At 43.2% G+C, this 18,184-nt stretch overlaps 2 protein-coding genes across 5 annotated transcripts; one reads left to right on the top strand and one right to left on the bottom strand.

Moving 5' to 3' along the window:
* Positions 1 to 758: 758 nt before the first annotated feature.
* piga (phosphatidylinositol glycan anchor biosynthesis, class A) lies at positions 759 to 6,120 on the bottom strand. 3 transcript variants are annotated; one of them, XM_086123908.1, is made up of 8 exons: positions 5,369 to 6,120; positions 4,749 to 5,230; positions 4,092 to 4,362; positions 3,891 to 4,023; positions 3,260 to 3,392; positions 2,841 to 3,047; positions 2,137 to 2,163; positions 759 to 2,022 (listed from the first exon to the last, which is right to left on the bottom strand). In XM_086123908.1, the coding sequence occupies exons 2-8, from the start codon at positions 5,202 to 5,204 to the stop codon at positions 1,852 to 1,854; spliced, it is 1,398 nt and encodes a 465-aa protein (XP_085980034.1). In that variant the 5' UTR covers positions 5,205 to 5,230; positions 5,369 to 6,120; the 3' UTR covers positions 759 to 1,851. The 3 variants fall into 3 exon arrangements, with proteins under 3 accessions (XP_085980034.1, XP_085980031.1, XP_085980035.1); XM_086123905.1 differs by having other exon boundaries at positions 759 to 2,163; XM_086123909.1 differs by lacking the exon at positions 2,137 to 2,163.
* Positions 6,121 to 6,142: 22 nt separating this feature from the next.
* appb (amyloid beta (A4) precursor protein b) lies at positions 6,143 to 18,125 on the top strand. 2 transcript variants are annotated; one of them, XM_086123903.1, is made up of 18 exons: positions 6,143 to 6,354; positions 8,592 to 8,759; positions 8,841 to 8,970; positions 9,059 to 9,171; positions 9,790 to 9,980; positions 10,117 to 10,355; positions 10,480 to 10,647; positions 12,451 to 12,584; positions 12,661 to 12,735; positions 13,483 to 13,641; positions 13,715 to 13,843; positions 14,156 to 14,255; positions 14,610 to 14,677; positions 14,796 to 14,934; positions 15,024 to 15,077; positions 15,762 to 15,853; positions 16,058 to 16,204; positions 16,340 to 18,125. In XM_086123903.1, the coding sequence occupies exons 1-18, from the start codon at positions 6,295 to 6,297 to the stop codon at positions 16,439 to 16,441; spliced, it is 2,268 nt and encodes a 755-aa protein (XP_085980029.1). In that variant the 5' UTR covers positions 6,143 to 6,294; the 3' UTR covers positions 16,442 to 18,125. The 2 variants fall into 2 exon arrangements, with proteins under 2 accessions (XP_085980029.1, XP_085980030.1); XM_086123904.1 differs by lacking the exon at positions 10,480 to 10,647.
* Positions 18,126 to 18,184: the final 59 nt, after the last annotated feature.

Genomic DNA, 18,184 nt, shown 5'->3' with positions numbered 1-18,184 from the left:
ACAGGTAGAAAAATGTTGACCACTTTAAAAGTTGCAAGGACTCAGAGGAGGTGGTAGGCATAGAGTACAAAGGTAGTATAAAGTCGCTGCTGCCGGGAGTAAAAGGCTGGAGGCTTTGTGTAGCCGATCTCTTCCCAAACTTCTCCGGACACTTTTACGACACAGCTCGGGGAGCGAGTAAGGACTGCGCTGCACGTAGCCCCAGAAGTTGGCATTTCTTCCTCACAATTTTGAGGTTCGTTGTTTAAATCGACTCCTGCTTTCCTGTGTGTTGTTTGTATCTTCTCTGGCTTCCAATCTTATTCCAAAAATGCCTGTTCGGTTCAGGGAGGACTTTGACTTGTCCATTTGTGTGAGTGATTGTTTGCCCATAGGTGCGCTGTAATTAACTGCCGACCAGTCCAGGGTGTACGCCGCTGCCTTTTGCCCAAAATCAGCTAAGAGTTCAGCCGTGATCTTAATGAGAAAATGCAAGCGCTTTAGAAAATGGATGGATAAATAGAGTTCATAAAATGCTCACTGAGCCCTAGTGTAACAAGATTTGCTGTCGTGGTTGAACTGTGGAGGTTGTACTTTATACCACTCCAAGAGTGTTCCTCAAGGGTCACTATCCTGCATCTTTTAGATGTTTCCCTCTAACGCACCTGATTCAAATGATCAGCGGACCAGCAAGCTCTATGAAACCTGGTCATGTTCCTGATCATTTTAGGACCGGACTTGAACACCCCTGCACAACACCAATGACAGAACAACACAAATCGGTGAAAGACTTTTATTTCACATTTTCCAGCCAAGCATCACTGCGGTGTATTGTTTCAAGTGCTCATCACAACAGTATGCAAACAAACACCACTAGCCTTGGATAGCAGACGCATTTCCGCGGCCTATTTTGCCTGCCATTTAATCTTCTGTGTGTGATGTTTGCAAAAGAATACAATAGAAAGGGAGGGGGCAGGGGGTGGGGTTGTCTTTTACCAGATCAACTCGACTAACCTGTCCTGAGAAAAAGATCATTCTGATAAATAGGACACAATGTGAGGTAAACTTAGGTCAAAGCCTGGCAGGGAAAAAATGACAACAAAAGGCTTTCGGCCTTGATTTAAATATTATTATTATTTTTTTTAAAAACATTACAAATGATCAAATACATAGCGATGCTATTTAACCCAGAAGATGATGAACAATTGATTAGCGGCAAGTGACTGGGGGAAAGAAAATCACCAATGTTTTGCCACTTTGAAACACAGAAAGTCACCAGATAGATTTCTGATAAAATAGCATGATTTTAAATATGATATGATAAAGCAATATTTATTTTGCTAATCAAACAGAAACCTTTGAGGGTGGAAAAAAATGAAAATGCATAATTAAAGCTGCAGGTAGCAATGAATGGAAACCCACACTCCCTTTTCAAAGTGAATCCCTGAAATGAATATCATATACATTATTATCTCATGGAAATATATATAAACGTATGTTATATTTGACAAGAATTGCATACGCAGCTATTCCAAAACAGCCTTCGCAACGCCTGCCCTTAATAATGCGGTAGTGTGAACATGTCTACATTTATTTTGTACAGAACAAAGGAGATGAAATCTACCTCCCATTAAAAGAGAGAAAACCCTGCTTTTTTCATCTGGGGGGTTCACTTTTCATCTCCACTGTTTGCCAGTGGCACCGTGCATGTTTGGTGAAAAACACTCAGGTAAGTCTTGTCTTTCAGACAAACGGACCAAAGAAAAAAAATAAAAAATAAAACCACATTATAGCCACGTCCCAGGAGATCTCTCAAAATAAATAGCCTGAAAAATGCCCCTTCCTAATAATGTAAACAAAGTTGAACTTTTCTTAGCTCGCGACGGCATCATCAAGAACCGAGAAGACGCGAGATGAGGCTGCTTGCTTGCCGCTTCTTTTCGACGGAGCTTTACCTTTACTCTCACTTGCTTCTTGTCTCCACAGTCCGAGAGGACCGCTAGCGTCCACGGCCAAGTCCATGAGCCTATCAGGCAGCCACCACTGGAGGAACAACAGAAAGAGGAAATCTAGAACCGCCACAAAGGCGAAGATGGAGCCGGCCACGGGGCCGCAGTGAGTCCTTAGCCTCCGAAGGCGTCGATCAAGGGGAAGCACCTCCTCGCCGCATACTCTGTCATACACCTGAGCGAGAAAACATTTTTACTTAATTGAGCTCGGCTTGAACATCCAGTGCAACGTCTAGAGTTGCGTGTAGTTAGTAGAGGGCGCATTCAAGCCAGGAGCGATGGAGAAATCAAAACAAATAACCCGTGAGGATTGCTTTTGGGGAAGAAAATCTTCCACCATGACGAGGGTTGATGGTGGTTTTTTTGTCCGAGCGAAAGTAACATGCAGCCATCGTAACGGGCTCCGTGTGCACGAACATCGCCTCATGCAAAAGCCACACCGGAGTGAAGGTACCTTCACAAAGTGAAACAGAATGCGGTGTTGTGTGCCCTTGTATCAAGGCAATTGCTTCATTTTGTATCATACAAAAATAAGATGCATAAATTGCTTCTGTTCATAGTTTATATCAACAATAGAGCGCTGATAAATAGTTTTGCGATCAAAAGCCCTTTTGTGGTGTTGTTATTTTTTTCTAAAAAAGGAAAGTCTTTTTAGATGTTTGAGATGTCACAAAAGCAAAAAATACTGGTGCCATATTTTAAATTACGCTTGAAATGAAATGCATGCTTCTACAAAAAGGTCAATTTTACTTAATCTCTCACCTTGAATGGTGCTAACTGTCACACAACAGTGCACGTTTGTGTTTACCTGCAGAAATCAAAGTGCAAAGGTACGCGTTCTGCGAAACTCACCTTTTCAGTCCTCTCCGCAACATTTCTCCAGGTGTACAGGTTCCGCACCCGTGCGTGAACGGAGGCGGGCGTGGAGACGGAGCCAGAACGCTGCCGCGCTATGACTGTTTCCAGCCCAGCACACAGCGACTGCACAGTTGGCTCACAAAGCGTGATCAGGTCCTCGGGTAGCACCTCGGGAATCCCACCCACACGAGTGCTGACAACCTTTGAGGAAGTAAACAAACACACAAATGACACTGACACTCTCACTCGATAGATATGCTGCATTTTACATTTATTTGGGTTGTGTTTGATTTTCATATTTGTTTGATTAGCTCAAACATTACAGTGGGGAAACTGTGTCATAAATACAAATTTGAGAAAAGCGCAAATACTTTTTCACGGTACTGTGTATAGGATGAAGGAATGCAGCGCACCTGCAATCCACAACTAGCTCCCTCCACGATGGCCATGCAGAAAGCTTCAGTGAGTGAGGTGTTGAGGAAGATGTGACCCTGCACCAGAACTCCTCTGACATCTCTGTGCTCCAGAGGCCCCAACAGGCGCACCCTGCGGTTATTGCAATTCAGTCAAACATATAAACACGCAAAACACATTATGAATAGCAGGACCGCTGCCAAGGGTTGATGTGCTATTTAGGACAAAACTATTTGGACGCATGGCCATTGCACTTAAAAAGAAAGTGTCGGTGGGATTTATTTTTTACCATTTGTAGGATGAGGAGTCACTGTTGGTAACCTGAGAGAGGGCCTGTATTAACATAAATTCCTCTCAGAGTAGGGTTCCAGATTTTTTTTTTCAACTAGGAGCACAGTGGGCCCTAAAACTGAAATTTTAGGGCCGCAAGAAGAAAATTAAAGGGCACACGCTCTAAGTTTATGACATTAAAAAGTACATATTAAATGCATTCATCGAGTTACTTTGAGTGGTCTTTTGTCTATGACAAAAGATGGAGACCTGTGATAAAGTCAATCTGACTGTTTGAAAAATGACAGCCGGTAAAGCAGGAAAAGCTGGCAAATGTGCATCAAGAACATCTAAAAGTACCTGTCATGTAGCTGGTATTTCTCTCTCACTTCCTCCAGCACAAGTCTCTTTGGCCCCTCTCCGCCAATGAGGAAATGGAGATCTGGATGTTTGAGGCAGAGCTCTGGGATGATTCCACTTAGAAGATCAATGCCTGACAAGTTGGAAGCTTCAGGTGAAGTTTCATCTTTCAATGACAAACAAAGACCACCAAGCTCGTACCTTTGCGGTAGACAAGGCGACTGATCACGACGATGGTGATCCTGTCGTCGTTGCGCTGAGACGGGTCAGGCGTGAAGTCGCCGTGCTCGACCGCGTTGGGAATGACGGACACGATCTCAGGATCAAGCGCGGCACGCAGCACAGTGTTCTCTTTGCTGGTGTAGGAAACGCACACGATGTGGTTGGTATCGCACAGTGACACCGTCAAGAGCTTGTTGGTCAGTACGGAGCTCACATCAGCAAAGCCAAAGAGTGAGTGGTCAGTGAACACCTGTGAAATCATATATAGATTGTTCAGATAAATCTAATTTAATATCAGATGTGAACTGAATAGCTCAATTGTTTGTTGTAAGCTTGAATTCATGACACAGTGGTTGTATTTAATTTTTTTGCTGTAACATCGACGCAAAAAAAAAAAAAAGAATAAAAATCAGACATCTAAAAAATCTCCCAGGTCATATCACTCATATCTCAAGGCAACACTATATAAACCGAAACAGGATATAGTGCAATAACTGAGAGCCTTCCTTTTCCTGGGTTACGGTGTATTTTTATGCCGTAGCACACACAAGTTCATTTCATCACCTTCACCATAATGGAGGTACCATGGTAAACTGAGGAACACTAAAAAGGCACTACTGCTTCAGGACCACATACCGTGTTCAGGCCCATGGTTTTTGCATGGAACAAAGCATCGTGAGCCATAGCAGAGAACGAGCTGTGCGAATGCACCACGGTGATGCGCTCCCTGACAAACACACAGCGCAGGAGTGGCATGCTGTGGAAGAAGGTGGTGGTGGTGGACTGGTTGTACATCACCAGCAGAGGCAGGTAGTAGACCTTAAGGCCATTGGTCAGGTACCTGACGCTCTTCCTGTGGCCCTTCCTGTGGCCGTAGGCGTGCGTGACTACCACCACCTTGTGTCCCTTCTCGATCAGACATTGGGACAAGAGGTAAATGTGACTCTCCACTCCTCCCATGTTCGGGTAGAAGAAGTCAGAGACCATGCAGATGCTGTGCTTCCTCCCGGCAGTTTTGATGGTCTCTGCTGTGGATCCAGATACTGCTTGGGTCGCATGACTGAAAGCTGCTGCCCTTCTTCTGTTGCCCATTGTACTTGTATGGTAAGAAACGTCAGCTGTTATGACAACCAGAAATATCCTTTCATTAACGTTCACATTTTACAGTCGAGAGGTATTACTTTGAACATGAGCAATTAGCTAACTATTTAACCTAAAAGCTGACGTTTTACTTGAGTCGGTCAAACTTGCCTTACCGTTTTGTCTTGTTTATTCTTGACAATCGACGGGTATCTCCCTCCGTGGTGAACATTTTCGTTCGCATTTAACCGTCTGGCGCACGCTGGTCCTCCGCCCGTGTCACTTCCGGGTCCAGATGTCACGTGAACGCGTTTGTGCCTGCGGACTAGTGACACCTATTGTTGTATATTAGTCAATGCAATTACTCTGTCGTTTTGAAACCTGATGAGGAATTGAAAAATGGTACCAAAAGAGCCCCAAACAACCTCCAAATAAATTAAAGATTAATTCCAAGGTGAAGGTACATCAGTGTCAGATCACAGCATTTGTTGTCGTTTGGGCTAATTTGACTTCATGGGAGATGAAACATGATGACCAAAAACACACAGCTAAAAGAACCCAAGGTTGGCAAATAGCAAAACATTGATCTACTCTTAAATGGCCTTCAATCTAGAGAAAGCACCCTTCAAAGCCAACAACTTTGTTGACGTATACAATACATTTGGACACAAATCTCTAATCCACTTTACAGGGTTGATTTTCTCTTTTGACTTGTGTTGTTCGACTGAAGTAGCAAGCCTGTTGTTGTCAAAAGCAGGGAATAAATGTAGTCCAAATAAATGCTAAGTAAAAACCTGAATATCTGCTTTAGTATGGTTAAAAGGTATTCATAGTCTACTTCCTACGTCCCTTTAAATCTACGGTACCGTAAATCGCAGATTCCATCCTATGGCACCCCCGCCCCCATCCAAACACACCCAGCCTGCATCGGTCACTCCAGAGAAAGGAAAACAGGGAGGAGGGATCACCAGGATCAGGGATCGCTTATCCGCCACGTCCGTGTCAAGCCAAACGCGCGATTTATTCCAATAACAAGCCACCATCTAACACAGGGAGCTCGCCAAGGGGACCTTTTGCTTGTTCTAGATATAGTGAGGACGGCATGGGCGGACACACGGCGTTTGTGCTCTTACTTGCGGCGACCTTGACGCTCTCATCCGAGGTGAGTCGGTGTCGAAACGGAGGAAGCCTACCACCACAGTCATCATCCCCACCACACAAGCCAGCGGCCGAGTATCGGCAATCCTTTTCCGGGCTGCTCGTCTGCAGGTTTTGGTGCCATTCTTTTCGAAATCGAGAGGAAAATACGGCCCTACATCATACTTTGACCACAACAGTATCGTTGCATATTAAGGTTAAAGTCAACCAAGCCCTTGTAAAATTTTACCCACAATTAGGTTCCTTACATGACTGTTAATAAAGTGTGTGTAGATGCGCAATCTGCACCGATGTAAAGCACGGCTCTTTTTCCGCATCGATTAGCATCTGCTAAAATTGCAGTGCTAACAAGGCCCAAAGCCCAAATACGTTGAAATTGTTTATTAAAAGTACACGTTTCGATTTCATGGCGAAAAAGTGATTGTTCCGTCTCTAATTTGTTTTGGCCTTTCAATGGCCAGCGATCTTGGCATGGAAACTGACGTTTATGAAGCTAACGCTTGTTAGCATTTGTGGGTAATTGTTGCATCAGGCAAAGGCCACAAGTCACGTCTGACAAAAACAAAAGAAAAACCTATCGATGTGGTAAAAACTGTCCCTGCCACATGAAGTCCGTAATTACCACGTATTTCATAGCACTATTTTGCACCCCCTGTCAGAAGCCATTTAAGCTAATTTAGAACGATGTGCAGTTTCGACACAAGCAAGATGGCGCCTTACGTTTGCGGGTTTTTGGCTTCGGCTCAGGGAATCAAACACACTACTGCGGCGCTCTTGAAAATACACGGACGGAGCCTACACTGCAATCTACGATGTCCACAAATGTTACACATTTCCCACATTTTTAAAATATATTTTATTATGAATAATAGGTATCATGTTACGACAGATTTTTCGTGCAACCTTGTCACGACAGCTGTATCAAAACCTTAGTCTAATTTCCGATTTTTAATTTCTCAATCAATTCATTATTATTGTTGTTGTAATTTGTAAAGGTGTAGAACTGCATTGCATCATACTAACAGGCTTTTCATTTTTCGGATATCTACTTTGCGAAAGAGTCAACAAAGGTTCTCATTGTGATGCAGTGCAGCTAAGCGCTGTTGTAAGATTTGGAAAATCCTGACGTGCGTACCAGGCCTTATTTAAACGTTAGAACATTTAATAAATTTCTGAGCTTCCTATTTTTTCCCTGTCACATCCAGAAGTTTCTTGCCATTGTGTCGCTTCATCTAAACGGAAACGGACGGTCTTTTCTGCCATACAACAGGAAAGGGAAGTTAAAATTTAGAATCAGAATCAATTTATATGTCATTAGTGAACACACCACATGGGAAAACAGTTGCAAGAGCTCAGAAACATATGGACAACATAAACCAAACAATAACAATAACATGCAGATGGGGATAAACATAAAAAAAATAGCAAGAAAGAGTGCCAGATTTTTGGCAGATTAAATTTGTTTTGAGTTGCTCAGGTTGTGCCATGAGATCACCGTTATTTTCAGACCCTGTGTCAGCGTGATGCACCAAAAATCCTATACTGTACTTAGACATAGAGAAAAGCCCAGCATGATATGTATCATTCAAATTATATTGGAGTTACTTCCACATTCTCTCCCATCTACCGTCTATGTAGGAATTAAAGTAGAAATACGGTGATGAAATAAAAACACTACATATATGACATATTCTGGCCTGTGACGTTTGCTTAGCTTTGTCCATTGAGAGATTAAAGGGAGAAAATGTAGTACAGTATATCTCCGGGATTATGCTTAAAGCTTATAGTTCTGACTTAAATGCACAATGTTCCAGCGCAATGTTGTCTTTATCCTTACATTTTAATCGCCTTTCTTCATTGCACAGATGCCAATTTGATGACATGTCATTTCCATTGAGGATGAGGAAAACTGCTGCTCCGTTTTCTGTGGCACCTGTTATGATTTCTTATTGTAAAATATGATAGTGCAGTCTCAAAACTCAAACAGCACCACAGAAGGGTGCCAATGATTGATTGTGATGTTGAGAATATTGCTGCCTGGACTTGCTCAATTTGGCTAGCTAGCTGTTTGTGCTTCCTTAAACAGCAAACTAGTTCAGCCTCTGCTTGCTGTGCACTACCTGTGGTTTCAAGTCATGATTAGCGGTAATCGAAAACCAATTCCACGCAATCAACTGAATTCTTAAATAATGGAGTCATCAATAACGATGGACTGAATCGTGTTCCCCTCTGTTCATCCAGGTACCTACTGATGACTCCGAAGGTTTGATGACTGAGCCGCAGGTGGCCATGTTCTGTGGCAAACTCAACATGCACATCAATGTGCAGACTGGCAACTGGGAGCCAGACCCTTCAGGCTCCAAGAGCTGCATCAGCACTAAAGAAGGCATCCTGAATTACTGCCAAGAGGTGGGGCGCAGTGGAAAAAACAGTTAAGAAGATGCGAAGGCAAGAAATGTTGTTTTAAAAAAAAAAGGATGTTTTCTCCAGGCGTATCCAGAACTTCAGATCACTAATGTCGTGGAGGCCAACCAGCCCGTCAGCATCCAAAACTGGTGCAAAACAGGCCGCAAACAGTGCCGCAGTCACAATTACATCGTGGTGCCCTACCGCTGCTTGGGTACGCCCCCCCCCCCCCAATACTGCAAGTGTATGCAAACGTGTATGTTTAATATACCCCTAATTTAAAAAAAAAAATGTGTTTTCAGTTGGGGAGTTTGTGAGTGATGCCTTGCTGGTTCCTGACAAGTGTAAGTTCTTGCACAAGGAGTATATGGACCAGTGTGAGAGCCATCTGCACTGGCACGCTGTGGCCAAAGAGGTGCGTCATTTTTGAACCCCCTGTGGTGAATCTTATGCTCTATCTCTTTTGCCATCTGGTTGCTCTTAAGATGCCGATTCAAAATACTATTTATTTATTTTTATTCAATTATAGGATCTGAAAAGCCATCATGAATGAGAATTAGATGTTAATCAGGATTGCCGGGGTTCCTTAAAGTGTTGCGAGGCAATAAATCTATGAATCTAAAAAAAACGAGGCCCTAATTGTTCTCAGTTCCTGAAAAAGTGCTAACACATGAGAAGCGTGATTTTGACAACTGTCACTAGTCTCAGATGTCAAAATATATTAACATTCTTAAAAAAAAAAAGTAATTTATTGACTCTTGTGGTAATATCTCGCACTGTGGTTTGATCGGTTTGACCTTCTCACTCACGTTTTCTGCCATGCTGTTGCGTGGAAAGCAATTTTGCAAACACTCACGATCGCTTCGAATGATCCGATTGCGGGATGCTGCGTGAAAGTTCAGGCAATATTCCGCTTTATTGTGTTCTGTCAGCAATTTCCAGATCTTCCTTTACGGCTCTGATTACTAAGAACTTCCCCATTCCTACGTTCTTATCACACCACGTCACAATTTTGTCATTTTTCATTTGTCAGTCCTGCATAGACCGTGCCGCCAATCTCCATGACTACGGGTTGCTGATGCCGTGCGGCATTGACCTTTACCGCGGGGTGGAGTTTGTGTGTTGCCCAATCGAAGCCGAGCAGGAGTCCGATAGCGCAGGGCTCGATGGGGAAGAGTCGGACGTCTGGTGGGGCGGAGCTGAGCCTGAGAATAATGATAACAGGTATCCGTCTTTTGTTTTAGGTTGCGCACGACAAAGGCAAATGAATTGACGCATTTGTTCAATTGTAAAGAGAATTTTTAGACAGCCTGGACATGATGTGCAGTGCCCCAAGTATTTGAACACTGTTCCTCCCCAGCATGACGCAGCAGACCGACTCGGAGCCGGCTGCTGCTGAGGAGGAGGATGAGGAAGATGATGAAGAGGCTGACACTTTTGAAAGGGATGAGAATGACGATGAAGAAATTGACGAGGAGGTGGAGGAGGAGGAGGAGGAAGACGAGGACGTGACCAACGAGCGGGATAGCGATGAGCGCAGTGCTCACGTCGCCATGACAACCACCACCACCACAGAATCCATTGAGGAGGTCGTTCGAGGTAACAAACGGTTATCTTGTTTTTAGTCATATTTGTGTTCATTTCTGAGAACTATATTCTATATTGCTGTATTTATTTTGTTTGTTTGTTTTTGTGTCGCCATCTCTGTGTGCGCGCGCCTCAGCCGCTTGTTGGGCACGCGCCGAGTCAGGCCCGTGTCACGATATGCTGGAGCGCTGGTACTTCATGCCTGAAAAGGCCCGCTGCGCCCCCTTCTTGTTTGGGGGTTGCGGGGGCAACAGGAATAACTTTGATTCCGAGGAATACTGCCTCGCTGTCTGCAGCAGCTCGTGTAAGTGGCAGGACGGAAAAGCGACCCAAACTGGGGTTGTCGTCATCTCTCCGAAGCCTGACTGCTCTGATTCTCTTTCTTGAGTACTCACACTTTCCTTTCAGTCTTGACCAGTCTGAGGACTGGCAGGGGGGTGGGGGGGGTGACATTTGGATTGAATGCTTTCTGTAACAGGCTTCTCTAAGAGGTTTAATTTGAATTCAAGAGTACTAAAAAGGCTTAATACATCAACATATCCCGTAGAAACTTTGACAGAGCTTGAAATTTCTCCATATTGATTTGCATTCATTTTATTTGTGCAGCCGACATCAGATCTGATTCAAAACGCTATGAATGGAAAAAAAGAAGCATTCATATCTTCTGCTGCTAATTTAATAGAAACGTCAATGAATATTTCCAAGAAGTATTTTATTGTTATTCATGATATTTAGTCCCAGTTTAATTTCTTTTTTTTATTTTATGGAATCATGTATTTCACAAATCAACTTCTATTTTGTATTTAGTTTTTTAAATTATTCATTTTGTTACATCCATTTTAGTCTTAAAAATAATCTAGACTCATTGATTCATCACAATGACAGATCAAACCAAACTCACTCTTGTCATTAAAAAAACAAACAAAAAAACCCCATCCTCCTTGGCACAGTTAAAAACTGTAGGAGAGACGTCCAGTACCGTAGCTCACTATTTGTACGACACTCACGCTAATCTGATCATGACCTCACGCGGGGGCTCATCTCATTTGTCTTATTGTCTTCTAAGCGGTCAGTCACACCAGCTGATACTTAACCCCAGCATGTGAACCAGCAAGCGCTTAAAAGATGGAACAAATTGCCGCACGTGTTTGCATGTCTTGCTGCGGCAGTGCCTCGACTTGAGATGTTTTCATCGCCCTTGTCTCAAGCCTTGACTCTTGCAGCTGTTTGTGTGTGTGCGAGGGTGTGGAGGCAGGGGTCATTTGAGTGTGATGTGAGTGAATCAAGCCTCCGTCTTTATCATGACTCGGCACTTCTCGTCTTATCTCCAGGCTCCTGTATGAATATGAACACATTTCGAACTGGGACACTCATCGCCCTTCATTCCCTCACAACATTGTGTTGTCTTGTTTACTAGTGTGTTTATGTGTTTCTAACCTGCTAGCGTATTTCCTTGAATAGTGGCCTCCTCTATAAGACAACAGTTAATAAGAGGAATGAATGCCTCATCTTAAACCTTTTCTTTTAAGTAAAAAAAAAAAAAATCAATCATGATAATAATGATATCATGCCATGAGTATGCTATAATAAACCACGGCTATAGTATAGGTCGGTTTTTCGCAAATTTCTGGAGGAACTCCCACCCAATTTTTGGAGTTCACATACGTGAACATGACTTGATGTAAAATTTTACTAGGAAGAATGCACCCGCAATATTTGGTGAGAGTTTTGTTCAAATGTAATTTAATTTAATAATTTTTTTTGTGGGAAAGCCCTCAAAATGGTGATTTATTTGACATAAGAAAGAAGTAGACTTGAGCCACTTTCAAGCGTGCGCTGCATATTCTGGGAATAATAATTATAATATAAACAAAAATTCATGCCTAGTTGTTTGCATTTGAGTAAGTAAAAACCTCCGGCCACTGAGGAAATACAGTGTTTGGGTTTTTTTGTTTGTTTAACAGTGATTGTTTGAAATGTCCGCGTCCCTGTGTTCTCAAGGCATGACAACCACTGTGACAATTTTTCCTCTCAACTTTTCCATCAACTCCACTTATGTCGTTCTGCATTTGATCGCTGCTACCGTTGTCCTTCCTCGTCCTTCTAGTGCCCACTCTGGCGCCGAGCCCCCCAGACGCCGTGGACCAATACCTCGAGTCACCCGGCGATGACAACGAGCACGGCGACTTCCAGAGGGCGAAGGAAAGCCTGGAGGCTAAGCACAGGGAAAAGTTGTCCCAGGTAGGCGATGTGATGCTTTTGACTGCGCCCTTGTCGTGCACTTTGTGTACACGGAATGACGGCTCTTGATCCTCAGGTGATGAAGGAATGGGAGGAGGCTGAGAGGAAGGCCAAGAATCTCCCACGTGCTGACAAGAAAGCTGTCATTCAGGTAAATGTGCAACGTGCAAGAATTAGAGAGCCATTTTAATACATTAGCTGGGGGGGCGGGGGGTTCCTGGCCCAAATTGAGGCTGATCATTGGCTCATGTGCTTGTGCCGTGCCCCTCGCTGGCTCAAATACGCCTTTTTTTTTTTGTCATGTGTGACATGTATTTTATTGTTCTTTTGCATTATAATTTTCTCCAAGCACATATTAAATATAAAATATACATACAGGAAACCTTTATTGATATTACATTTAATGTAACGAAATTGCAGGTGTGTACAGGTAAACAGCAAATTGAAACCAACTTGAGGATGAATGTGGTCATATTGAAAAGCCATTGAACTTGTGACAAGCCATTTCTTTGACTCATTTCACAGAGGTCGATTTACAGAAGGCCTCCTAGATTTCATTTGAGTAACATTTCCACATGTGCTCCGGAGCAGTGTTCATCTCAAAAATTAAAATGACAGTAAGGCTGTAGTCACACTGCAGGGCGTGATTCCCAATTCAACTTTTTTTTTTTTTTTTTTTTTATGAACTCGGTTCACATTAAAAAAATAATTTGACTTTTGTGAACGCAACGCCTCCGTGATGTGACGCATGCGCACAAAGCGGAAGTGAATCTGGTGCAGTAGGTCCTATTGGAACACTTAGTGATTATACCTACACAAAGTGAAAAAATACTTTTTTTGGTAGCGCTCTCTCGCGAGATTCTTAGAATGACGTTTCCGCATGTGCATGCACTCGCAGCATTTCCAGGAGAAGGTGGAGGCCCTCGAGCAGGAGGCCGCCGGAGAGAGGCAACAGCTGGTGGAAACCCACATGGCCCGCGTGGAGGCTCTGCTCAACAGCCGCCGACGCATGGCCCTGGAAAACTACCTCAGTGCACTGCAGACCAACCCTCCGCGGGTAATGCAATCAAGTATTTCAAAAGAGTCCTTCGGGGTAATAATATTGCCACTGTTAATATTCCCCTCACCAGCCTCGTCAGGTGTTGAGTCTATTGAAGAAATACGTTCGGGCAGAGCAGAAGGACCGCCAGCACACAGTCAAACATTACGAGCACGTCCGAACCGTCGACCCGAAGAAGGCGGCACAGATTCGACCTCAGGTACGCCACGTGACACACTCTCGACAAGTAAATGACACGTGAGCATCTAAAAAAAATCGGAGGTGGGAAGAGTAGTGCAAAATTTGACTCGAGAGTACTGTTATTTGAGGATAAGAGGACTCGAGTAAAAACAAAAACAAAAAAAAAATCTGAAACTGACACTCGCAAAACAGGCCTATAGGCTCCCCAGACAGAGATTACATTGAAGAAAAATATGCAACGTGTTTTCTCATCTTCCAAGTGGAATTCTCGTCGGCTGAAATGTGAGCATTTTTTGGCTGACGCAGGCGACTTCCTGTCTCCTTCCTGCAGGTTTTGACCCACCTGCGCGTGATTGATGAAAGGATGAACCAGTCGCTGGGTTTGCTCTACAAGGTGCCCAACGTGGCCGACGAAATCCACAGCCAAGTCTGTAAGTTATCAAGACTTCCTTTCTTCAATACAGGTGTAGATTATGTCTCCTCAGTGATCAATATTATTTTTTTTTTGTATAATTCGACATAAGGAATCGTGTCAAAATTGATTTTGCACAATCCCAATGCAAAATATACATGCTAGGTGCAGGGATTATTTTTATCCACTTGGGGTTGCCATCCTCAAGATCTCAAGGTGTGCTTATTCCAGTGCAGTGATGAAAAGTGCACCGGGGATGATTCGTTTTCAGCCCCACGTCACCTATTCACATTTTTCTGTTGGTGGCTTGTGACTTTTGCACAGAGTAAGATTGTTTTATATCCGGGGTTGATTCTGTCTTTTGCTCCACTAGCCGTCATTGTTCAGCGAGTTCAGTCCGAGCTTTCTCAACAAGTGTCTTCCTTGCAGAGCGACAACAGGGTGAGTCGGGTCGCACCCAGCCGCTCTTCGGCACATGCTGATTAAATACCGGATCACACCGCGAACCGGCTCGGCACACACGAACAGACGTTAACAGATCCTCTGTCTCCGTAATCAGGTGGACGGCAGGATGAGTTACGGCAACGACGCCCTCATGCCCGACCAGGCGTATAGCTCGGCCCCGATGGATCCCAGTCTCGACAGGCTGGGCTTCATCCACCCCGAGAGCTTCAACCAGCCCAACACCGAGAACCACGGTAACACACACATACTTACCGTACATACAGTACATTCACTGACTTGGAGTAGGACCTAATGACAGATGGACGCTTGCATTTCTTCACAGTGGAGCCAGTTGATGCCCGCCCACTTCCTGATAGAGGACTACCCACACGGCCTGGTATGTGCTGGATGTGATGTCACATCGCCTTTACAAAGATAATAATGCTCACTTTGAATTGATTGACAAGGCAGTGTATGTATTCCTTTAATAATTGTCGAACATGAATTCTTTGATGCTGGTTAACTTGCAAGTACCGTATTTTTCGTACTATAAGACGCACCTGAAAGCATTCAATTTTCTCAAAAGCCGACAAGTGGCCCTTATAATCCGATGCGTCTTATATATGGATCAATATTCTGATTTCTTGGACGTAGTATTTTAAATGTTCTGTAAAGCGCTTTGTTACAGCTGCAGCAGTTGTGAAAGCGCTTGAAAAATAAAGTATTGTATTGTACCCTCTTTAACGTAGCTCCACCTACTGGATGCATAATGCCACCTCAGCCACTATTGTAGCTTCTATTCTATGCGCCTTATAATGCGGTGCGCCCTATATATGGAAACAGTTTCAAAATAGACCATTCATTGAAGGTGCGCCTTATAATCCGAAGCGCCTTATAGTGTGGAAAATACGGTAATTTGATCAGCAAAAATGTCATTTCTTTTTCCTCCATGAGGACAAAATATTAGGAACACATATCGGTGTGACGCCGTGTGTATCGTCTTTGTTAAAAGGCTGAATCGTTTGTCGTGCATCTTTTTATAATGTTTGGGCGTGCTTTCTGTTTTGTTTTGTTTTTTAAGTGTCTGCCCTGAAGCCAGAAGAGATGCCCCAAGTGCATCTGGAGACTCACGAGAGGCAAAGTGCTGGTTATGAAGTCCACCATCAAAAATTGGTAATGACAACCACCTAGACGGATGTTGTTTTGACTGTTGGCTGCTTGGGGTTCCGCCACTTAGTCATTTTCACCCCCGCTCTATTGTGGATTATTATTATCGTGTTCAAGTAAATTTACAATGTGTTTTAATACATTTATTGATTTATTTTAATCCCTGGCAATGAATGGGGCTCAATGCACTTGACACCTTTTTATTGACAGGTCTTTTTTGCCGAGGACGTGGGCTCCAACAAAGGGGCCATCATCGGGCTGATGGTGGGAGGTGTTGTCATAGCGACGGTCATCGTCATCACCTTGGTGATGCTGAGGAAGAAGCAATACACTTCTATCCACCATGGCGTCATCGAGGTAAAGACCCGATTTCCAATTTTTCTCTTCCGGCACCGCTGAACAAGTTAAAAAAAAACAAAAAAAACCCAACAAGATAAGTATTTAAAATGAGGCTTCAGACTTTAAGGGTTTGTTGTTGTGTTTGGCGTTTAGGTGGATGCTGCAGTGACGCCCGAGGAGCGTCACCTGGCAAAGATGCAGCAGAACGGCTACGAGAATCCCACCTACAAGTTCTTTGAGCAGATCCACAACTAAAAAGAGCACCCCCCCCTGTCTCCCCCCTACCCACAGGCGCTGTTCCACTCTCTGCTTCCATTTGACATTTGAAAAACCGCGCTCATTTTAAAAGCCAGAGATTTTTTTTGTGTGTTTGTTTGGGCCAAAGGAAGCAGACGTGGAACAAAGCCTTGTGAACTCCCTCAATTGCACAAAGTAACACTAACGGAGTGAGACAAGGGTACCCTGTGTCACCTGCACATTTAAGCCAATCACGCAACACCCCTTTGCAGTGTTTGTACTCTATGAACTTGTCAACTGGCCATAGCTATACGGTGTATATATACAGTATATATACTGTATATATATGAATATTATTATCATCGCTGCACTGTGCTACCCAGCCATTTAAACCATGCAGCCGAAAACATTTCAGGTTTGTTTCAAGAAGGAATATTTTCATTTTTTGTGTGTAATATATGAAGGAGATTAGCTGTACGTCTATGTAGTGCATGGCCATATCGACGGATGCAATCCAACTAGGTCCTACTCGTTGACTTTTTAGATATTTTAGCGGGATTGTACATTTCATGGCATCTTCTTTGTGATCTTGTGCGATATGAAGAAGAACAAAAAAAAATAGTCCGAAAGCTTTGACTTTTTTTTTTTTTTAAACGCTCCTCACCATGCTTCACTGTTGTGTTAGCTGCATGGGCAAAAATAAATAAAATAACAAAACAAACTCAAATACTATATGTAATATATGAAGTGTAATAGTATCCGAAAGGAAGATGATTGTGTTACAGTTTGCGTTTTATGCACTCTCTTTGTCATTTTGGAGAATGTCTGATTCTCACTAAGTACAGTGGAACTTCCCAAGTGGAACAAGTGTTACGCTTTGTCGTCACATTTTTTGTGCGAAGGATACGAGTGATAGCAAAGAGGAAAAGTGGAGGAAAGGGACCGTCTGCTCAATATCAGTAAATACACTAGTCTTTTCTTCATTGGATTAAGTATTTTTGTTTTTATCAATTTTATTATTACATCCATTATGCTCTCATTGCACTTGTACTACAAGTTTGATACTGAATCAGATGAATTCATGTTACATTATATCCAATAGGAAAATGGCTTTGGAATTACAAAAGCTCGGAAGTCAACCTGCGTGAATGTGTTTCCCTTCACGGGGTTCCACTGTATTAGCCCTCAATGCAGACTTTACGGTTAAAAATACATATTGAACCTTTCAACAGAACCACTTAGAGTGGAGCTCGAGGCTTATTTCCAAATCATTCCTGTCGAATCATTCCGTAATTGATTGTAAATCAGATGTTTGGGCAAACTAGGCCTGTTTTCCGTGACTGCCGCCCCCATCCAGCTTTAATAGTGACTGGTTAATATTTGATATATAGTATATAAGACCCCCCACCCCTTTTTTTTTAATGCCCCCTTCTTGATACTGTCTCGCTGTTTTGTTTTTTCAATGCACCACTGTGTCTCGTCCATCATGTGGTCGGTCCGTAGTCATCATTATCCACATCTTGTCCATTCAACCGATCCCTCCCTAACATGAACATATCATATCCCAAACATGGACATGTGAACTGAAGCTCTTGTTCAGGTGAATGTTTCAAAAATAAGTATGTGTTTTGTAGTGACATGAACCATTTGCTTAACAGTTTCTATTGCCACCATACCATGAATAAAATTTTGAATGTACATATACCATTGCCCGACTCTGATTGCTGAAAGTGAGCGTTAGCGCAGATGGTTGTTCGTCCG

Source organism: Hippocampus guttulatus, chromosome 11, assembly GCF_054856545.1.
Source record: "Hippocampus guttulatus isolate MCC_2025c chromosome 11, RoL_Hgut_1.0, whole genome shotgun sequence".
Taxonomy (NCBI): Eukaryota; Metazoa; Chordata; class Actinopteri; order Syngnathiformes; family Syngnathidae; genus Hippocampus; species Hippocampus guttulatus.
The sequence above is the reverse complement of the archived record's forward strand: the minus strand, read 5'-3'. Positions and strand labels throughout refer to the sequence as shown.